The 22,275-nt window shown below is 50.7% G+C and overlaps 1 protein-coding gene across 5 annotated transcripts in view; it reads right to left on the bottom strand.

Moving 5' to 3' along the window:
- Positions 1–11,857, bottom strand: part of CCDC69 (coiled-coil domain containing 69) — a 43,495-nt gene extending 31,638 nt beyond the window's left edge. For 3 of the 5 annotated variants that reach the window (XM_085001941.1, XM_085001940.1, XM_003134143.7), the window contains exon 1: positions 11,704–11,857. Coding sequence is in view for 3 of the 5 variants with exons in the window: in XM_003134143.7 (XP_003134191.4) it covers positions 11,704–11,751 (48 nt within the window). In the remaining 2 variants the exon portion in view is untranslated. Of the gene's footprint in view, positions 1–3,163; positions 3,207–5,124; positions 5,332–11,703 lie in introns of all 5 variants that reach the window. The other 2 variants (XM_085001938.1, XM_013984922.3) reach the window with 2 other exon arrangements.
- Positions 11,858–22,275: the final 10,418 nt, after the last annotated feature.

Here is a 22,275-nt window from a genome sequence, read left to right as displayed (position 1 = left end):
AATTTACAGGAGAAAGTGTTAACTACGGTTGATCAGCCTTGAGAACAGGCAAAAGGAAAACAAATCCCCGTCCCCAAACCCCTCTGGCCGCCTTCCTCAAATCTCTGCAGGACTCTCTGTCATGGCGTGAAATCCACACTGGAGTCACCCCAGTATCTGTTATGATGCCCAGAACAGTATTTCTAGGCCTCATACAGGCCTCCTGGATTAGAACTACCTGCCTCATACCTGTCATGAGGCAGAAGCTGCTGATATGTTGGCCCACAGCCTTGGAGGGCAGGATGGTGGCTAAGGACTAGAAGTTTCCAGGAGATGTCTCAGTTCAACATGAAGAATTTCAGAACTGTCCCAACCAGAGATAGGCTGTCTCACTTGAGGGCGAGGTAAGGTGGTGGCAGTGAGCCCTCCGTCACTGGAAGCATGCAAGAAGAAGAAAACTCCATTCTGCAGGCTGGACTGAGTGATCACAGAGGACACTCAGCTCCAACAGTCAATAATTCTATAAAGCATCCCTGAGGTTCAACAAGGAAGGACCCCTGGCAAACATCAAGTGTTTAGCTAGTGCAGGTGGCATGGAAAACCCACCAACATTAACAGGGTCTCGGGCTCTGTTGAGTGTTATTTGGGTTGCAGTATTTTGTGAATTTTCAGTCTTAAACTAAAGCTTCTGGAACAGACTCCTTGATTTCCTTCAAATTCTGAGCCTCACTGGGAAAGAATGAGGAAGGCAGAAGCAACTTGGATAGGAGCTGCCAGCTCTTCCTTCCCTTGGGAATCCTATGAGGATGGAAGCCAAGCCCTGAGGACTGCTCAGGCTTTCCTCAAGACACTTGGCCTAACCTTGCTTTAGGGACCACCAGTCCATCCTTTTCCTGGCCTTCCGGCGCTGGGTATTTCTGACTGAGTGGTGTAATTTATGGCTACATCCTTGCTACTTAGTATTTAGTCATCAAAGGACTCTTAAGAGTTCACCTATGGAGTTTCCTTTGTGGCTCAGCAGTAAACGAACCTGAGTAGCATCCATGAGGATGCAGGTTCAATCCCTGGCCTTGCTCAGTGGGTTAAGGATCTGGCGTTGCCGTGAGCTATGGTGTAGGTTGCAGATGTGGCTTGGATCCTGTATTGCTGCGGCTGTGGTGTAGGCCAAGAAGCTACAGCTCTGATTGGACCCCTAGCCTGGCAATCTCCATATGCTGCGGGTGCGGCTCCAAAAAGCTTAAAAAAAAAAAAAAAAAAAAAAAAAGAATTCACCTATCTCTCTGTCCACATAAACTGCAGCCCTGGCTTCTGGCTTCCCTCACCACATAGTTCTTGTCACACATGCCTTGGCTGAGGAAGGCTTCCTGGGACCCAGGAAGACAAATTTGGAAGGGACCCGGGAGACAGACAGCTTATCCCAATCCTCACCCTATTTCCAGATGGAAAAACTGAGGCCCAGAGGTGGGGTGGGCAGTGCTCATTGGAGGCCACTGAGAAGGGAAGCAGCGCTCTCAGGGGAATCCAGACTCAAGGCGGAGCCCCTTCGGCTTCCTCCTCCACACCCGCCAGATTGATTCAGGTAGGGGATGGAGCCTCAAGGGACTCGGGGCGCAGCCTTCTGCAGAGTCAGCTGCCTTCCGGTGTCAGGAGTCAGCGTGGGTGTGGCCCCTGTACTCTGAGTGTGGGGATTTGAACAACCGCAGTCAGAGCCCATTGGCTGACGGTAAGAGGCAGGAAGGAGGTGGGGGCGGAGGCCCCAGGGGCCCCTTCCAGGGCTTCGGGTGGAGGAAATGCAGGCCCTAAATGTTCATGGCTATTGAGAAATGTGAGTGTTGTCACCCGGACTACGGAGGCTAAGGTGTAAGAACGGCAGCATCATGGGCCTCAGCTTCCCCGTCTCTAAGATGGGCAGAAGTATTTTGCCAAAGCAACACCTGACTTTGATTTCACTGTCGCACCGCCAGGGACACTCACGATTTAGTTTAATGCATTCATTTCACACAGCGCCGTGTCGACATGGCCCAGCGCCTGCCTGGGGACATGCCAATGTGACCGAACAACCAAATGAAAGGTAGGAGCACCAGCCGGGGCCACTCAGCTTCAGCCCCCTTTCCTGCCCCTTCTCTGAACACCTGCAGTGTGTCTCGCGCACCCAAGTCAGGGGCGGATGTGGTCTCCGACCCTCCTTTACAATCAGCTGATGAAAGAGACGTCAGGCGAGGATGGAACCACTTCCCTCCCAGGCACCTGCTGAACCTGACCTTGGCAGACGGTGGGGTCACAGGCAGGGCCCAACTGCTCATTCACAGATGGAGAGGCTGAGGCCTAGGAAACCCACTCCAATAGGCCAGATCCCCTTCCTTCCTCCCTGGAGCCCCCCTTTTCCTGTCCCATATCTGCCTGCTCTGGTCGCCTGAGGAGGCCCCGAGCTGGCCGAAGCACGAGGCACCATTTCTGGCATTTGGGTCAGCGTGGGGGCAGGAGAACCCTGGAGGAGCAGGACAGAAAACGGTGTCAGGGGCCACGGTGGGGGAAGAGACAGGCTGAGCGACAGATACGTGGCTTCGGATACCCAGCAACCCAATGAAGAATTCCCCCAGGGGGAGGCCAGAGTCTGGGCCCTGACTTGCTACGTGCTTGCTGTGTGACCTTGGGGGAACACCCTCCCTCTCTGGGCTTCTGCTTCCTCCTCTCTACGGCACGGAGTTAGGCAAGAGGATACATCAGGGCCCTTCTGGTTTTGATACGCCGCAGATGCCCAAGAAGGGGCAGAATGAGGTCATCCTGACGCCTCATCCTTTGTCAATCCTTGTCACGCTTGTTGGCTCAGGGCAGGGCTGGCGGGTGACACTCCGCTGTCAGCCCGAGCATGGAGAGGGTGCCTCTGCAGGACAAGGAAGGAGGGCCTGTGCTCAGGAGGGCCCTGGAGGAAGTGATGCCCCAAACCCCGCGTCGCACCCTCTGCTCCTGAGCAGCCCCTGCGAAGACTGTAAAAGGGGCAGGCGTGCCCAGAGTAGCGGATGACAGAGCCCAGAAGCCACCGCCCAAGGTACATGTGGCATGTGCCCCCACCCTGTGATGGCCCTGCTAGCAGAGAGAGGTGCCATTAGTGAGGACAAGGGTACCACCAGGGTGCTCTGGGCAGGGTCACATGTAATAGCGAATCACCAGAAAACAGCCTCACCTCTGCAACGGGGCACTGGCTCGATCCACTGAGACACATAACCCTGGGCAACGCCATCCATGTGTTTAAAATAAAACAAAGTAGGGATTTAGCAACAAAGGCAGAAAGACACTTGGTAGAAGATTGATATGCAAAACAAACTATTTCTACCAAATAGAACTGCACAGGAAAAACTACCTAGAAAAGCTGACGGCAGTTAGTTGTCATCTCTGGAGAAAGGACTAGAATTGCTGTGGTCCAGGAGGGGAGCTTTGTTTTCACCTCAGTGCTTAGAATTCGTAAAACAATCGTGCATTCAAGTTTGACTCGCAGAGTTCCCTTCGCGGCTCAGCGGGTAACGAACCTGACTAGCATCCATGAGGACGGAGGTTCAATCCCTGGCCTTGCTCAGTGGGTTAAGGATCAGGCAGTACTGTGAGCTGTGGTGTAGGTCACAGATGCGGCTCGGATCTGGCGTGGATGTGGCTGTGGCTGTGGCTGGTAGCTGTAGCTCTAATTTGACCCCTAGCCTGGGAACCTCCATATGCAGCAGGTGCAGCCCCAAAAAACAAAAAACAAAAAAAAAAAAGTTTGACTTGTGAAGGAAGAACTTAACAACAGGAGGGATAAATACCTCTCATGGAACCTCAAAGTAGCTGCGGGGGTCATTTTAGAGGTGGGCGGTCGAGGCCTGGAGAGCGAGCCCACCACCTGAGATCACAGAGCACGATGCTTAAAGAGGCAGGAATAGGACCATCCCTGACCGCTAGTCCACTGCTCTGACCTCTGCAGATGCACAGCTGGTGTCCAAAAGCACCTGGGCCTTGGTCTAAGCACCTCCTTCTTTGACATGCTCCCTACTCTCCTGCCAAGCCATGGTCCCAGCAGGAGGCACAGCGTTCCTCCTGTGCATTTTGACTGGGGCAAGGTGGCAGGGAAGAGGGGGGAGTAATTAACCATAAAAATAAAAGAAAACTACGTTTGCTAGGACTGCTGTAACAAATGACTGCAAGGTTGCTGACTTGACACCACAAAAATTCATTCTCTTACACTTCTGGAGGTGAGACGTCCAGAATCAGGTGTCAGGTGGGTTGGCCCCTCCTGGAGGCTGCGAGGGAGGTCCTGTTCCATCCCCCCCACCCCCCGCCTCCTGGGGGGCTGCCAGTAACCCCAGGTGCCGCACCACTCCCATCTCTGCATCTGTCATCACATGGCCTTCTTCCTGTGTGTCTGTGGCCACATTTTCTCTAAGGACACTAGTCCCCGGATTAGGACATAGGCCGTAATCCAGGCTGACCTCACATTAACTGAATTACATCTGCAAAACCCTGCTTCAAGAAAGATCATACTCGGAGTTCCCGTTGTGGCTCAGCAGTTAATGAACCCGACTAGCATCCATGAGGATGCGGGTTGAATCCCTGGCCTCACGCAGGGGGTTAAGAATCTGGCGTTGCTGTGAGCTGTGGTGTAGGTTGCAGACGCGGCTTGGATCCTGCGTGGCTGTGGTGTAGGCAGACAGCTGTAGCTCCGATTGGACCCCTAGCCTGGGAACCTCCATATGCCGTGGGTGTGGCCCTAAAAAGACAAAATAAATAAATAAATAAGTAAAATATTAAAAAAGGAGGTCGTACTCATAGGTTCTGGGTGTATGTGAGTTGGGGGGGGACACTAACCCATCACAGACAACATCTCTGAGGTCGGAGCTGTTTCCTTAAGGAGAGAGCAGGGGACGGGGTTTCAGGGGGCGGTGGGGAAGTGGCAAGATCCTCGACGGTCCTTGCGCAGAAGTGACCAAGAGCTTCACTGCCAGGGAGGAAGGACGCTGGAAGGAGGTCAGTTTGTACATCACTTATCTGGGGGGAAAGCCTGGATGTGGGATGGACGGTTTATGCCTTTGAGGCGCTTGGCCTAGATGTTCTGGAGGTTTCGGGTTTGAAAACAACCTGACACAAGATAAATGATTTTTAGGGATGCATCGTCACCCGGTGACAGAAGGCGGGTGGCTCGTCTTCAGATAATGGATAGATTTGGATCGATGGATGCCAAAGATGGATGGATGGTCTCATTTGCTCTTGCTCCTTCTCTCTGCCTGCGGTGGCCTGTGGGAGCTCCCCTGCCCCCACCTGCAGGTCCTGGGCCCAGGCCGGCCCTCTCCCTGGTCATCCAGGTATCCAGGTGGCTCACATGCCCTGCGGGTGGTGGACACAGAGAGGACAAAGCACAGGCCTCAAGGATGGAAACCCAAGGGCACCCCAAGATATCAGAGCCATCTAGCCATCGTCTGATTCTTTAGTTTATAGAAGCCACCCTACCTTTTTTCCAGCTTTTTTTTTTTTTTTTTGGTCTTTTTAGGGCTGCACCTGTGGCATACGGAGGGTCCCAGGCTAGGGGTCGAATCGGAGCTGCAGCTGCTGGCCTATGCCACGGCCACAGCAACTAGGGATCTGAGTCGTGTCTGTGACCTATACCACAGCTCACGGCAACACCAGGTCCTTAACCCACAGAGCGAGGCCAGTGATTGAACTCGAGTCTTGGTGAATGCTAGTTGGGTTCATTAACCACTGAGTCACAATGGGAACTCCCCATTCCAGCTTATTTTTTGAACACGAACGTTCAAGAATGTTCTACGGGGGCCCTTTGGAGCTCCATTTCAGAGAGGTTTCAGACTTTTGCTCACTAGCCGACCTATGAACAGTGAGATGCCAGGTGGCCGTCTCTCCCACCGGGAGGGCTGCCATCCTGATTCATTCAGCAGCCTGCGTCCAGACAACGGAGGTGAGGTTTTATCTTTTTTGCAATTTTCCTAACAACCACAACAAATACAAGAGGTGGCGTGAAGCATGGTCCCCAAACTCAACACACCACTGACGCAGCGATGGAAGTTTGAGGGGGCTGGGGGCCTGGTCAGGCTCTCAGGGACGTCCTAGCCCCCTGGGAATTCAACTTCAAAGGAACAGCTACACATGCAGGACAGGTGTCGCCAAAGGTTGTTTCCCCAAGGAAAGGATGATTAGCAACTTTTCCGATGGGTTTCAGGTCACAGGGCACCGCTGCCCCTTTCTAGCCCAGAATTCTGGTTTTCAGAGGGTGTATGTATGGAAGCCTCTATGGCCTGAGCTGGGGCTGTGAAGTGGGGGGGTGTCATTTTGTTCACTGGGCAAAAACCACTAGCTCAGCGGCCGCATACACACCCAGACGCCCACGATTTTGGGACAGAGGGCTCAGTGCCTAGAAAATCAGTTTCCTTCTACAGACCCTCTGTCCGATCCTTGGCAAAGAGATTTAAAAGGTCAGATTTAACACCATGGACTGGGTTTCAGGGAGGCCCCAGCCTGCTTCTCATAGGTGCCCCTCCACCTGCACCTCCGGCTTCAAAGTCACACTTTCCCTGGCTTAGGATGAAAACATGAGGCTAGGAGTGGAGAAGTAAGCAATCAAGCATCCAAACTGCTTCAACAAGGCAAGGAACATTCAAAGGACATTAGATGGCCATTAAAAATCACATTTCTGGAGTTCCCGTTGTGGCGCAGCGCAAGTGAATCTGACTAGGAGCCATGAGGTTGCGGGTTTAATCCCTGGCCTCGCTCAGTGGGTTAAGGATTTGGCGTTGCTGTGAGCTGTGGTGTAGGTCACAGATGCAGCTGGGATCTGGCGTGGCTGTGGCTGTGGTGTAGGCTGACAGTAACAGCTCCAATGGGACCCCTAGCCTGGGAACCTCCATATGACACAGGTGTGGCCCTAAAAAAGCAAAACAAGTCACGTTTCTGGAGTTCCCATCATGGCTCAGTGATAACGAACCCAACTAAGATCCATGGGGATGTGGGTTTGATCCCTGGCATCACTCAGTGGATTAAGGATCCGGCATTGCTGTGAGCCATGGTGTAGGTCACAGACACAGCTCGGATCCAGTGTGGCTGTGGCATCAGTCAGCAGCTGCAGCTCCTATTCAGGCCTTAGCCTGGGAACCTCCATATGCCACAGGTGCAGCCCCAAAAAGAAAAAAAAAATCACATCTTTGTGGACTATTTAACAACATAGGAGAACCCCTGAGCAAAACATTAAGTAACTCTTTAAACTTGATTCCCACCTCTGTAAAAATAGTCACACTCACATATATCCTGTGTGCAGGAAAAGAGTAGAAAGAGAGACACCAAAATGTCACAGAGGCCATCTCTTCATGGAGGGATTAAAAACCCATTTTAAATGTCTTTATCCTTGTCCCACTTTTGCAATCTTGCCTCCAATATTGTAATAATCAGAATAAGAATTCGGTGTCTTAAGTGGAATCCTCAACAGCTGCCTGTCCTAGGCTGGCATCTCCTCTTCAGCTCATGCCAGTCTTTTCTGACCTTTGCTTAAACTTCTCCACGATGGGGAACTCACTCCCCTTCTTCCTCGTGAGAAATAGAATCGGGCTCCCTCGGACTCCCCGTCCCCAACCACAACCGTGTCTCTCGGAACAGCAGAGAACAAGGCTGCCCTTGCTGCTTGATGATACCTCAGAGGTCAGAAGGCAATGGCCAGGCTCCAGGCTTCATTCTTCCAACCCTGACAGCCTTCCAAGGACATCAGTGTCCCCCTATCTCCCCCATCCCTGTCCGGTTTCCTTGGGGATAATCCAGGCATTGTCCCCACATTCTCTCCTATCAAGGTCGGTGTATCAGGGACTCTAGGAGAGGCATGTTTTTCACCTAACCTTAGAACACCCCTAGGACCCAGGAGCTAACATCATGCCTATTTTACAGATGGGAAAACTGAGGCACAGGAAAGCCAAGTCCCTTCCACGGTCACTTAATGGATCCCCGACGGAGCCAGGACTGAAGCAGCACCTGACCCCGAGTCTGGGGTGTCGAGGTGGTCAGTGAAGACGTGAACCCAGTTCTAAAGCGTATATGCCCCCTGTGTCTGGTTTTGTTTCACAACTGGTTGTGCCCGTGCTGCTCCCTTCCATGTCATTCACTTCTGCATCTCCGTCTCTGTCCCCTGGTCTCTGTCCCCTGTCTGTCCTGCAGGGCTACTGACAACTGACTATTGAGGACCTGTTGCCTGAGGTCCAGCTCCGGGACAGTGCTGGGCCAGGGGCTCTGACTCAGGGTTGGGCCAACCAAGGCCAGAGCCGATGCCCTGGGGGCTGGGGGTTCAGATGTCACACCAGGCACACACACAGGGGCTTGACCAGGAGGCACCAGCTATCTGTCCCCACCACCGCCCAGAGGGAGCCAGTAACCTGCTGGGGTGGAAGGTCCCTGAGTATCCCCATGTCACTCCTACAGGTGAGTCCAAAGAGGGCTTGTTTCCTTGGCCCCACCCCTGTCTGTCGGTCCCTTCCCAAGTCCTCCCAGGGGATGTCACCATGTCAGCCAGGGTCTCTGCCAAAGGGCTTAGGAAGGACCTCACAATGCAGATGGCACCTCAATATCTTGCCCAGCCTGCCAGCGATCTCCATTCTTTTTTTTTTTTTTTTTAAACCAGAATTTCTTTTGTCTTTCTTTTTCGCTGTACCCTGGGCATATGGAAGTTCCTGGGCCAGGGACAGAATTGAATCCAAGCTACTGCTGTGACCTACGCCACAGCTGAGGCAATGCCAGACCCTTTAACACACTGCCTAGGCCAGGGATCAAACTCGTACCTCTGCAGCAACGCAAGCCACTCTAGTTGGATTCTTAACCCACTGGGCCACAGCGGGATCACCCCCCAGGATTTCAACTTGTCCCCAAAGATCTCAATAACACTTGGCCCCAGGTCAGGCCTCTCAGTGGGGTCTAGAACAGCTGGTCAGCTAAGGCCACCAGGCACTGTCAACCCCAGGACTCAGCAAACCCTCAGGTGCTTGCCCTTGGTGGGATCTCGAGAAGTTCCAGCAGTCAAGCCAGGGAAGTCCCCTAAAAGCCCCGGCCTCATTTCTCACTGCTGGCCAACTCCTCTCTCTACAATAAGCAATGTCACCCCACGCTTTCTAGGGCTCAGCCTCCATTCAGGCCGTCTTCTCTGTTTCAACTGGGTAACTCCCTACCCAACCTTCAACACCCAGCCGAGGCCTGCCGGCCCTTCAACCCAGAAGCCTTCCTGTAGCTCTCGAGATGGGAATCAGATACTCAAGCCACACCCTGGGCTAACCCCTAGCCTGGCTCTTACGTGGCCCTCATTTAGTCACTCAAAGATTTATGTGGCACCAGCTCTGGGCTCTGGAGGGGCAGTGAGGCCTCGGGCGGGAGGTGGGGGCGATGCTGTGTGTGCGCACGTGTGTGTGTGCAGGGGTGGGGGATGCTCTCTGCAGCTTGGCCACCAACTGGCTCTGTGACTGGGCACACAGCACTCCCTCCTGAACCTCAGGCTCCTCACCTGTAACACGGGGAAGATTCTGCAGCTCAGCCAGGCTTTTGTGAGGCAGGCAGGATGTGAAAGTACTCTGTCAACTGCCACTTAGGGTGAGTCATTGTTGTCGTGACCTGAGCCTCCAGCGATCCGAGCTCATTTTTGTACCACCCATCCTCAGAGGCCCCCTGCCCCCAAGGGGCTGAGAGCCTGCGAGGGCGGGTGGGGGATGAGCCTGGAAGCTCATGCCTTCTGGGGGAGGGGGTAGCACCGGGATGATAAATAGAGCAGGAGCACAGCACAGAGGGATGGCAACAGGCATGAACTTTAAACAAAACTGGCTTATAAATCCTGCCACGCAGGGGCACAGGCCTGGCACTACTGGAGGAGGAAGACAAGCCAGGCTGTTCCCAGGCAAGAGGGTGGCGGCTTTAATGCCAAAGGGCTTTGGGAGCCACATGAAGCCACTGGAAGCATCACATGGGGCAGAGGCAACACGGGTCTTTCTCCAGGCTTCAGCCCAGGTGGTACCCAAGGCCCTTTCCCACTGGGATCGCCTGGGCCGGCTTTATGCCCTTTACAGCTTAGGACAGGGGGTCCAATTCAGGCTGGGCCGGGGACAGACAGGGACAGCTGGCAAAGTCTAGGAGGCAGGGGAACCCACGCTCGCTGGGGTCTCCTCTTCCAGACTAAGAGTCAAGGCCTGGAATAGGGCTCCTCCTCCAGCCTCTTCCCGCCACCGTGTAGATGGAACTCACCCTTGGCCCACTTTGCAGGCTGAGAGGTTGACACAGGGGCAGAAAACACAGACTCTCAGAAGCCATCCGGCTCACCTCTCTCCCTCTGCAGTTAGAGGGAGAAACCGAGGCCCAGAGAGCACGGGGGCTTCCTTGGGGGTCACACAACATGTTTGTGGCAGAACCAGGATCAACACTGAGGCTCAATGTCCACCTGACACCAGCCTGGTTCTAAGTCTCAAGCCAGGCTCAGGTTGATCTGCTCATGCTCCCAATAGCCAGCCCTCTGCTTCTGCTGCTGAAGGCCAACCTCAGTTTCCCTGTTGGAGCCAGAGAAGATATGAGGGTTTCTGGGTCAGAGCTCTGAGGGGTTGTTTTTTTGAACTGGGAGTAAAAAGGAAGGCAGGGGAGGTGCTGTCCTTGGGACAAAAACTCTTCTCCCTGAAACAGGCACAGGGCAGGGAACAGGATCACTGGGGTTGGGGACAGTGTTAGAAAAGCTTGTGCTTGGGCACAAGCAAAGCAGGCGAGAGAGAGACTCAAGTTCAATGAGCAGCTACTAAACAGTGTCACCGTGTGGGGTCTGTCAGGGTCTCCAGGGGATGGATCGCCAAGTTTATAGACCACCTCCTCCCACCTGGCTGGAGGACAGGTGGCAGTGGGAAGAAGGCTCAGAACTGGAGGATAGCCCCTCCCCTCTCTGTGCCTCTTGCTGTCCTCTGGTTCCAGGCTCTGACCTTCGAGGCTTGTCAGACCCCAAGGGGCAGCTGGTCCCACTGCAAGAAACCCGAGTAGCGAGTAGCGTCTCCTGGGCCCTAACCCAGCTCAGAGGCCCCTGGCGGGGGGGGGGGGGGGGGGGAAGAAGAGCTGCAGACGGCGGTGGATCGCCTCCCTGGTTGGCCCCTCCCAGCTACCCCTAGGACAGCCCACATGCACCGGCTCTGGGGCCTGAAGAGGCTTCAGACCAGCACTTCTCAAACTTGAAAGCCTATTGTAATCACCTGGGCATCTTGTTAAAAGGCAGGTTCTATTTTAACTCCCCTGGGGCACAGCCCCAGATTCTGCATTTCTAACAGGTCCCAGGTGATGCCCATGATATAAATCCACGGACCACTCTGCGTGTAGCAGCCCTGGACATAATCTGCTTCTTAATGGTGGGAAAGCCGAAGGCCCAGAGGGGTCAAGTCACAAGTCCATGGCCACACAGCGAGCAGCTCCGACCGACCAAGGAAAAGGGCACCTGCCATAGGCACTAACATTTTCCCAGTCTGCCATCCGGAATGAGCTGCTTTTCCCGGGCCCTGGGGCCGTGTTTGTAAACTCCGCTGCCCCGTGCAGCGCAGTCCAGGGCCGGGAGAGAGAGCGCGCCGCCCGGCCGAGCCGTCCCCACCTCCCTCAGTGCCGGCCTCTAGCAGTTGGGGAACCCAGGGAGCCGAGGGTCCCCTTCGGCGTAGCGGTTCCGCACTCCCTTCCCCTCCGAAGACAAACTTCTCCGCCGGCGCCCTTTACCTTTTTGGGGGGTTTGCAGCAACTCAGCCTGCTGTGTCCGCAGCCCATCCTCCTCCGGGGGCTCCCGGACGCCGCTTCCCAACTCCGGGGCCCCCAGAGAACCTTGCGGTCCGCGCCAGGCTGCCCGCTCCGCGGTCGGCGAGACCCTGAAACTGAACCTGGAAGCGCAGACTTGAGCCGGAGCTGGGGCGGCCGCGCGCCGTAAATACCCGAAAAGCAGGGCCTCCGAGAAGCCCTCAGGGCTCACAGGGGCGCCGCCTGAGGCAGGTGACCAGAATCTTCGTAAATGATAGCGACTCGGGTCAGAGCGGAAAAGATCCCCACGAACAATGGATTCTTTTCCAGGCTCGCTGCCGAGAAAAGGCCAGATAATTGCTACTAAAAGAATTATTTAGTAACACAACAGCTAGCCTTGATTGAGAGTTTCTGTCGTGGCTTCTTTGCACACATTATTTCTATTTCTTGCTCTCTCTTTGCCGCAAAGGTATGATTTCCTCCATTTTACAGGTGAGGAAAATGAGGCTCAGAGATAGGATTTGCCTAAGCTCCTGCAGCTAGGAAGTACCAGAGCCTAGATAAAATCCAGTTCTATGTCCAGAACCTAAGCTTCCAACTACTTCCCTACAAATACATAAGACTGTGAAGTTTAATTGTAATGCCTCCTCACTTCTGGGTCTATAACTCTTTCCAGTTCACAAGCATTTGTAATATTCTATCTATCCAACTTTGTGAGGCAGATGCAGGGAGAACAGGACATAAATATCAGTGCCCGGGAAAAAGAACTTTTGTGTACCCTCGCTTTTTTTTTTTTTTTAAACTAGCAGAGGTTTCCAGCAGTGGCAATCAGAAAAAAGACACCTAACTTTGAAAATTAGTGTGAGTGCGTATGCTAGAAACTTATACACAGCCCAGAGACCCTTGGAAAGGTGGACTGATGCAAGGGATGTACGGTGATGGATGGAAAAAGAATGTGAGATCGCAAAAGAACTTCCCCCTCCCCAGAGTAGAAGACCAGTTGCAGCAGGTTCAAAGAAAGGAACCTGAGGACACGGGCAATATTGGGTTCTTGGAAAGAAGAGTCGTGTAAGGCGGTGGTTTACAAAGTATGATTCCCCAAAGCAGCAGCAGTTAGACATACAGACTACCACACGAAGTGAAGTTAGTCAGACAGTTGAAAGACAAACAGCATATGGTATCACTTATCTGTGGAATCTAAAAAAAAAAGGATACAAATGCATTTATTTGCAGAACAGAAACAGACTCACAGACTTTGAAAAACTTACGGTTCCCAAAGGAGACAGGTGTCAGGGGTAGGGGAGGGGGGATGGACCAGTGGTTTGGGATGGGCACAGGCACACTGAGGTATATGGAATGACTGGCAAATGGGGACGTGCGGTATAGCATGGAGACCTCTACCCGATCTTCTGTGATCGTCTGTGGGAAAAGAGTCTGAAAGAGACTGGAAGAGTATACGTGGATAACCGCATCTCTTCCTTGTACAGCGGAAATTATAACAACATTGTAAATCAACTAGACGCCAATAAACTTTTCAAATGAAAACAACAACAAAAGAAATACAAACTCGGGGAGTTTCCTGGTGGCCTAATGGTTAAGGATTGGGCATTATCACTGTTGTGGCTTGGGTTCAGTCCCAGGTCTGGGAATTACCATATGCCATGGGCCTGGCCAAAGAAAAGAGAAAAGAGGAAAGAAACACAGATGCTCAGATCCCACCCAGACCTATGGATCCTAAACTCTGAGGAAGGGGATCAAGATTATCCAGCTTCCCAAGTCCTGAGCATATTCAAGTTGGAGAAGCACCTCTGCAGGATGGGCTGAATGGGTAATGAAGAAAGAGGTCTACTTAAATTATAATGATTACGGAGTTTCCATTGTGGCTCATCAGGTTAAGAACCCAACTAGTATCTGTGGGTATGCAGGTTCAATCCCTGGCCTCGCTCAGTGGGTTAAGGATCCCGAGTTGCCACGAGCTATGGCTTGGGTCCTAGGCCTTAGCTGCAGCTCCCATTTGACCCCTAGCCAGGGAACTTTCATATGCAGCAGGTGTGGCCCTAAAAAGAAAAAAAAAATTAAAATGATTATGAACTAGAGCTCATGATTTACTAAAAACCCCAACCAACCAACAAGCAAATAACCAGAACATAAATATCCAAGAAAAGAAGCTTAAGTTAATTATGATTTATCCATAAAAATAGAATGTCATGTCACCAATAAAAATAATGATGAGGATGAAGTTTTAAAATGTTATAAAAGGTAACAAATTCATCCTTATCTTAAAAAAGTGTGCATAGTGATTACCTCTAGATGAGGGTGAGATTTGGGATATTTAAAGCTATTCATTTTCTTATCTTTACAACATGAGTATATGCTTATTACTATTATAAGAAAATGACTGTTGTAATAAGAAAAAGTTTTCAAAAAATATGTTTTTAAACCCAGGTATGAGATTGAGACAAGTTTTTCACCATCAAGTGGGTATGTGAGGAGTTCCTGTCGTGGCGCAGTGGTTAACGATCCGACTAGGAGCCATGAGGTTGCGGGTTCGGTCCCTGGCCTTGCTCAGTGGGTTAAGGATCCGGTGTTGCTGTGAGTTGTGGTGTAGGTCTCAGACGCAGCTCGGATCCCGTGTTGCTGTGGCTGTGGTATAGGCCGGTGGCTACAGCTCCGATTCGACCCCTAGCCTGGGAACCTCCATATGCCGAGGGAGCGGCCCAAGAAATAGCAAAAAGACAAAAAAAAAGTGGGTATGTGAAAACTCAAAGAAATAGACAGTGGTTATGAATGAACTACCTAGAAAAGCAACGTAAAGAGCAAACAGGGCCAAAAATTGGGGGGTGGGGGGATCACACCAGTAACGCCCTGTGTGGTCTGAACCTGTTGTTTCTCCTTTTGGAGAGTTTCTCATCTGAACATCAAAGAACTGAACTTTCTACACTGATCTTGAATCTTAATGTCAACAGTTGAAATGAATAACTTGGACTGGTAGGTAGGAATCAGGGAGGCCAATTCTGTTCCCCAAGCCTCTGTTCTCAGGAGCGCTTGCCTTCAGCATCTTTAAGCTTCCTGGGAGACCAGGATCAGATTGCCTACTTCCTCTCAACTGGCTTTTCAGTTATGTGCTTTGAAGTTTCCGACAGAGGGAAACCCCGAAAGAGCTTCTGGTAGGAACTTGAGTTTGAACAAGTTGCTAATGAGATTTGGGGTGGTTGATGTGCTAGTCAGGTTCAGTTAGGTTTTGCTGCAGTGATGAATACAAATCTCAGCAACTTATCATGAGTGAAGCTAAGTTTTGCTCATAGCACATGCCCAGCATGGGGAGGCAGAGGGCTCAGCTTCACAGAGACACTGACACCATCCTGTGATGCAGCCATACCCATGCCATGACTTCAGGGGCTGCCAGGACAAAAGAAGGCAGGTACTGAGAATGGTGCCTAGAGTCTTAAGTCCTTCCACTCAGGAGAGACACATATCAAGTGCACTCGCATTTTGTTGACTAAAGCAAGTCCCATGGTCATGGCTGACTTCAAGAGGATGGGGAAATATACTTTGTGCCCAGGAGAGAACCAGAAATACTTGTGAACGGCGGAAATGCCTACCATAATTAGCAATCAATAAGCAGGTACAATGATGTGCCCATTTCTTGGGCAACCAGGATGACTAACGACCTCGGAAACTCCTTGGTTCTAGGGACATTGGGATTATTGGCTACCCTATGGGCAAGGCAGAATGAGGACGCAGTTCTTATCTTAAATTAGTTATAATCTGGGAGTTCCCACTGTGGTGCAGCGGAAATGAATCCAACTGATGTCTATGAGGATGCGGGTTCAATCCCTGGCCTCACTTAGTGGGTCAAGGATCTGGCATTGCATGAGCTATAGAGTAGGTCACAGACACAACTCAAATCCCGAGTTGCTGTGGCTGTGGTGTAGGCTGGCAGGTATAGCTCTGATTTGATCCCTAGCCTGGGAACTTCCATACGCTGTGAGTGTGGCCCTTAAACAAACAATCAAACAAACAAAAATTAGTTAAAATCTATTTTTTTTATATTAGACCTCTACATTGAGAAACTTACCAAAGCAGGTTATAAAGCGAGTGTTGAGCCCTAGTCTGGAAACCTCCATGAGCTGTGGGTGTGCCCCTAAAAAGCAAAAAAAAAAAAAAGTGTATTCCATATGGAAGTACAAGCATTAAAAGGAGATAAGAAACCAGGCTGGATGGGGATGGGAAAGGAGCACCTCCAGGAGAAATACTAGAGCCAAGGGCCATTCATGCCAAAAGGAATCCTAGACTCCTAGGTTGGGATGGGATCTGATGCTTAGCCTCGGTTGCTTGCCACTCAGATAAATCTCTTATAATTTCCTTTCTATCGTCCCCCTTCCTACTGGGCTGGTGCAGTCTGTGAGTCCTTCCAGTGATGGGGAAATCTCTACTTATCTTTCAGTATCTAAGGGGAAGAGGAGAAGCAGGAAGGAGTAATTATAAAGAGGAAGGAACAGCATGGGTCAACTCAGGGTAGAGTGTGGAGGCTGGGACGTTGGGGAGCCAGAAATTAGTGTTGGTGACTAGGTCGTGGGTAAAGGGACACAAGCTGAGGATGGGGGATCTGCTCTTTGGGGAAAGATTGGAAAGAACGATACGGGAATGATCCTGAACCTCTGTCATATGAAAAGTACAATATACTCACACGTAAAATGTTTTGCCTGGAACTTCAGGAAGTTCAGGGCCCCCTGCAGCCCACATGGTGGGGCTGCTTGTAGATCTCAGGTTAAGAACTGCTCAACTCAGGGGTCACTAAACATCTTTCCGGCCTTAAAAGCCTGCTCTGTGCAGGTTCTGATTGAGCCCAATTGTTCCCCAAACATGTTGTCTGCCTGAAGTGACTTCCTTCACCACCCATCTCTGTGGGTTATCATTCTGCTTGTACATCAGTAAGCAGCTCAGATGCCCTCTCCTTCCAAAAGCCTTGCAGCACCTGTTCTACAGCTCTCTTGCTTGGGTACTCTGCGAGTCTCCCTAATGGACTAAGGGTCACACAGCTCTGCCTCCTCCCTCTACTTAACCTGGTCCTTAGCACATCGTGGCAGAGACTTCCAGTCCCCTTACTCAACTTCCAGTCTTCGCTCTTCCTTGATGACAGACTCCTGATGTTCTCTGGGATGGCAATGTGCTGGGCTGTCAGACGACTTAGCTTCACTTGCACCAAAGGATGGTCAGTGATATGTAAGGGGAAATTACTGGTTGGGGCTTCCAGGAAAACATTTAACAGAAGAATGACTCAGCTGGGTGTAGAGCTCCCCCTTTCCTTGCCTCTGCTTTTCCTGCCTGGAATAGAGACATGATGGCTGAATTCCAGCAGCCATTTTATTACCCTGAGCAAAACGGTGGAAGGAGCCTGGATCATCAAAGCATTTATGGAGCCCCAACACCAGCTTTGATTAACTACTTCCTAATATTTTCACATAATAAACACCACATGTATTTAAGCCACTGCCACTGAGATTGTCACTAGCAGCAGAATGCAATTTATAACCAATTCAGAGGTCACTCAATAAGGTTTTTTTTCTATTGAATTTAATTAGAATAAATTACTCTTGGAGACACTATATGTGCTCCAGCTTCTGGAGATGGGACATGAAGCTCCGATGAGGAAGTTATCCTGGATTTGACAGACCCTTGATGGACATGTTGGTTTTGACAGCTTTCTCTTGGAAGTAAACATTAGAGAAGAAAACGAGAGGGAACCTAAAATTGTTGCATTCTCAGGGTTCTATCGGAGTGTTTCTCAAGGAGTGAGCAGACTCCTTTGCTTCAGAATCATCTGGAGTCCTCTCTCCTTTCCCCATCCATTGAATCCAGCGCCGGGGGACTGAGTCCCAGGAATTTTCACGATAAAATTTGAAATTGTTTGCTCCAGTGGTTGTGGTGGGTCATCTCACCAGGGAATCAAATTGCTGCATGAATTGTATTGAATCATAGTGAATTGAATTAATGGGGAGGTCCCTGGAAAGGAGGACTGAGTGTGAGTAATGCTAATTACAAGCAGACATCTCTGCCTATTTTCCCGGGAGACCTGTGGTTTGGGACTTGGGGGCTGCCTCGGGAGAGGCGACTAGATTCACTTTACCACTTTCTTCATAAGAAGAGTGAATTCATATCCGTCACCATGGGTGAATGCTTCTCTGGTCCAGGAAGGTCAGATGGAGGTCCTCAAGGAGCTTCCACGGTGACGGTGACACAGAGGAGGTGGCTACAGAGCATCACCTAGGAATTCTAGGGGACACTGCACATCACCTCTCTAAATGGGCTCCAGGGTCTGGAATCAACATTTCTTTACATCAGTGGTTCTCGAAATGTGGTCCAGATATCAACAGCATCAGCATCTCTTGGGAAATGGTTAGAAATGCACACTTGGAACTCCATCCCAGACCAGCTGCCTCAGAAATGCTGGGTATGGGGCCCAGAAATCTGTGATTTGTAAGTCCTCTGGGTAATTCTTTTTTCTATTTTTTGTCTTTTTGCCATTTCTTGGGCCGCTCCCGTGGCATATGGAGGTTCCCAGGCTAGGGGTTGAATCAGAGCTGTAGCCACCGGCCTATGCCACAGCCACAGCAACGTGGGATCTGAGCTGTGTCTGCAACCTACACCACAGCTCACGGCAACGCTGGATCCTTAACCCACTGAGCAAGGGCAGGGACCGAACCCGCAACCTCATGGTTCCTAGTCGGATTCGTTAACCACTGTGCCATGACGGGAACTCCCCTCTGGGTAATTCTGATGGGTGTAGGGACCCGAGCCACAGAGGTGATGACGACAGATCCTTAACTTCTAGGTTACCAGGGAACTCCCTGCTTTCAACCTTTCTGTCCTCCTGACAGCTTCCCCCTACCCCCCATTTTTCAAGATATTATCGAAGTATAGTTGATTTACAATGTTGTGATAAGTTCTGCTGTGCAACAGTGATTCAGTTACACATACACACGCATGAATTCTCTTTCAGATTCTTTTCCTACATAGATGGTCACAGGATATTGGGTAGAGATCTCTGTGCCATATAGCAGGTCTCCCTTGACCAACCATTCCATATACCTCAGTGTGCATATGCCAGTCCCAAACCCCCAGTCCACCCCCACCCCCAACAGCCTTTTTTTTTTAATGGGCACAGAGATGAGAGATAGATTGGGGTCCAGGGCTCAGTGAGTCTCATTTTCCTTAAGACATCCTTGGCTGGGCTGAGGCCTCTAGAGTCTAGGCCACCTCTACCCGCACCCGCCAGGTGAAACACACTTGGGGACTGTTCCACAGCTTCTGAGCCAGACCCTGAGCCATCTCACATCTAGGGACTAAGGGCGAGTCCTTCCGGATAGAGTCCTCCGATGAGAACTTGCTGGTTTAAATGTAATTGAATGAGCAGGACTTCACCACTAGCTGGGAGCTTTCCAGGCCCAGATCAGGGTTGGATATGGACATGTCTGGTTGCATCTAAGTCACCCATTTACTGTCCCCCCCTTCTGTTATCAGAGGACTGTTTGTACCTTCTGCACTTTGCCACCTGATATCATGTCTCAATTCTATTTAGTTCCAAACATATTTATTGTATATTCTTTTTTTTTTTTTTTTTTTGCTTTTCAGGGCCACACTTGCAGCATATGGAAGTTCCCAGGCCTGGGGTTGAATTGGAGCAACAGCTGCCAGCCTACACCACAGCCATGGCAATGCCAGATCGAGCTGAATCTGCAACCTACACCTCAGTTCACAGCAGCACGGGATCTTTAACCCACTGAGCAGGGCCAGGGATTGAATCCTCATCCTCATGGATACTAGCGGGGTTTGTTATCACTGAGCCACAAAGGGAACTCCCTAATATATTTTTAATGTGATCCGAGTTTCCGGCAGCTCATCTCATTCTCATATTTGAAAAATTGAATATTTTCCTACCTATGTCACCTGCTATGTAACTGAAATTCCTTTTTTTTTTTTTTTTTGGCTGTACCCAGGGTATGTGGAAGTTCCTGGGCTGGGGACTGAATCTGTGTTGTGGTTGTAGCCTGGGTCACAGCTGTAGCAAATGCTGAATAATTAACCTGCTGCACCACACAGGAACCTCCTGTCATTGAAATTTAAGCAATGTTTTTCAGACAGCTTTCCTAATCCAGGTTCTGGAAAACCTGGCATGTGCCTTCTGGATGCCATGTTCCTTGCTCCACTCCAGTGGGAGCGTCTTACCCACAGGGAACTAACTGGAGTGAGTGGGAGGATGGTGAGGCAGGGACTGTTTTCCAAGCCAAAAATTGGAACACATGACTTAGAAAAGGAATTTTTGATATACACACACACAAACACACATATATATATATTTTTTTCTTTTTAGGGCCACACCCATGGCATATGGAGGTTCCCAGACTAGGGGTTGAATCAGAGTTGCAGCTGCCAGCCTATGCTGTAGCCACAGCAATGCCAGGTCTGAGCCACGTCTGCAACCTACACCATAGCTCAGAGCAGCACCGGATCCTTAACCCACTAAGCAAGGCCAGGGATCAAACTTGTGTCCTTATGGATACCAGTTGAGTTTGTTACCGCTGCGCCACCACAGAAACTCCTTGACATTTATATTTTTTTTTATCGACTTGATTCTGTTCATTTACTATTTGCCGACATACTGGAATTTCTGGGACATCTAAGTGGTTTGTGGGGAAAAAGGAGACAAAATATTTGTAAATGGGAGCAAGCCAGAATACATAAGACGTATGGTCTAGGTTCAAGGTTTAAAACCCAAATGTCTACAAGGCTGGTAGGTTTGTAATGGGCCTAAGACAGGGGTGGGGTGTAAACTGGGGAGTTCCCATAGTGGCACAGTGGAAACAAATCCAACTAGGAACCATGAGGTTGTGGGTTTGATCCCTGGCCTCACTCAGTGGGTTAAGGATCTGGAGTGGCTGTGGCTGTGCCGGTGGCTGGCAGCTGTAGCTCCAATTTGACCCCTAGTCTGGGAACCTCCATATGCCGTGAGTGCAGCTCTAAAAAGCAAAGAACATTTTTATTTATTTATTTATTTATTTTTGTCTTTTTTTGCCATTTCTTGGGCTGCTCGCGCGGCATATGGAGGTTCCCAGGCTAGGGGTCAAATCAGAGCTGTAGCCACCGGCCTACGCCAGAGCCACAGCAACGCAGGATCCGATCCAGTCACTGCAACACCGGATCCTTAACCCACTGAGCAAGGGCAGGGACCGAACCCGCAACCTCATGGTTCCTAGTTGGATTCGTTAACCACTGCGCCACGACGGGAACTCCAGAACATTTCTTTTTTAAATTAAAAAATAAATAAATAAATAAAAGGCCCACAGGTGGGTAAGTTGGGGTGGATGGGCCTTAGCAGGAAATGAAACCCCAAGATGGCCTGACCTAAATTTTCAAGAGAAACTAGAACTCTGAGGCGGGGGAGGGTTAATGTAAAATCTCTCTCTCTTACACACACACACACACACACACACACACACACACACACACACACATGCACACACGCGCATACACACACACACCCCAACATGAAAGCTAAACAAAATATCTACAGGAGGTGAGATGGCCTCTGGTCCAGCTAAACAGATATTGTAACAAAGGATATGGAAAAATACCATGGAAGCAAAAAGGAGCAACAGAGTCTATCTGGGAGGAAAGGGAAGGGCAGGCTTCCCCAGAGAGGTGACATTTAACCTGGGCTCTGTAAGTTAAGCAAGGATTCTTCTTGTCAAGAAAGTGAGGAACAGCCCCGATTCAACCCCTAGCCTGGGAACTCCCATATGCCACGGGAGCAGCCCAAGAAAATGGCAAAAAGACAAAAAGACAAAAAAAAAAAAAAAAAAAGCAAGTGGGGAGGTGTAACACTGTGAGGCGATGGGTGTGTTAACTAACCTTACTGTGGTGATAGTTTTTGCAATATATACATATATAAAATTAAAATTAATCAAAGAAAGTGGGGGAGAACCTTCCTGCCCAGTGCCGTGTGGGCTTTCAGGGGCGCTCTGCCACTCTGGGAGGCTGGAGTGCTGGGTGAGCTTAGGGACTGCACACAGAGAACCTTGGCAGCCTGGCCGAGATGTTCTTATTTTATCCTGGGGACAATGGGGGCATCACCCTCAGATTGCTTTATTTGCGGTCCCTCTGGGGCGCGGGTGGAGGCCCGACAGAAATCTCTATTCCGGAGCCATTGAACAGGAGGGAACCGGTCCAAAAAGCACTTGGAAGAAGAGCTGCAGCCCCAAGTCAGGCTCAGGCCCTGCCCCAACTGCGCTCCCGGCCTCCACCCTGAGATAATATGGTAACCAGGCGGGCACTGCAGGCGAGTGTAGGTGCCCCCGGGTAGGCGGTGGGCAGAGAGCGGTTTCCTCTCCTCTCCGCCTGGGAGGTGGCAGCTAGCAGCCGGCAGTGTTGTGGTTACCAGGGCCTGGGGTTACAACACATGTTTGTTTTTTAAAAAAGTTGCAATACCTTTTAAATCAGGGCTCTGGACAGGATCCAAGGACAGTAGCAAGGACCAGCCCCCATGGCGCTTCTTAA

The sequence above is a fragment of the Sus scrofa genome, chromosome 16 (genome assembly GCF_054392235.1).
Source record: "Sus scrofa isolate SSC_HxYL_T2T_F1_AM1 chromosome 16, Sscrofa_HxYL_maternal_Yorkshire_Landrace_v2.0, whole genome shotgun sequence".
Lineage (NCBI taxonomy): Eukaryota > Metazoa > Chordata > Mammalia > Artiodactyla > Suidae > Sus > Sus scrofa.
This window is presented reverse-complemented; position numbering and strand designations above follow the sequence as displayed.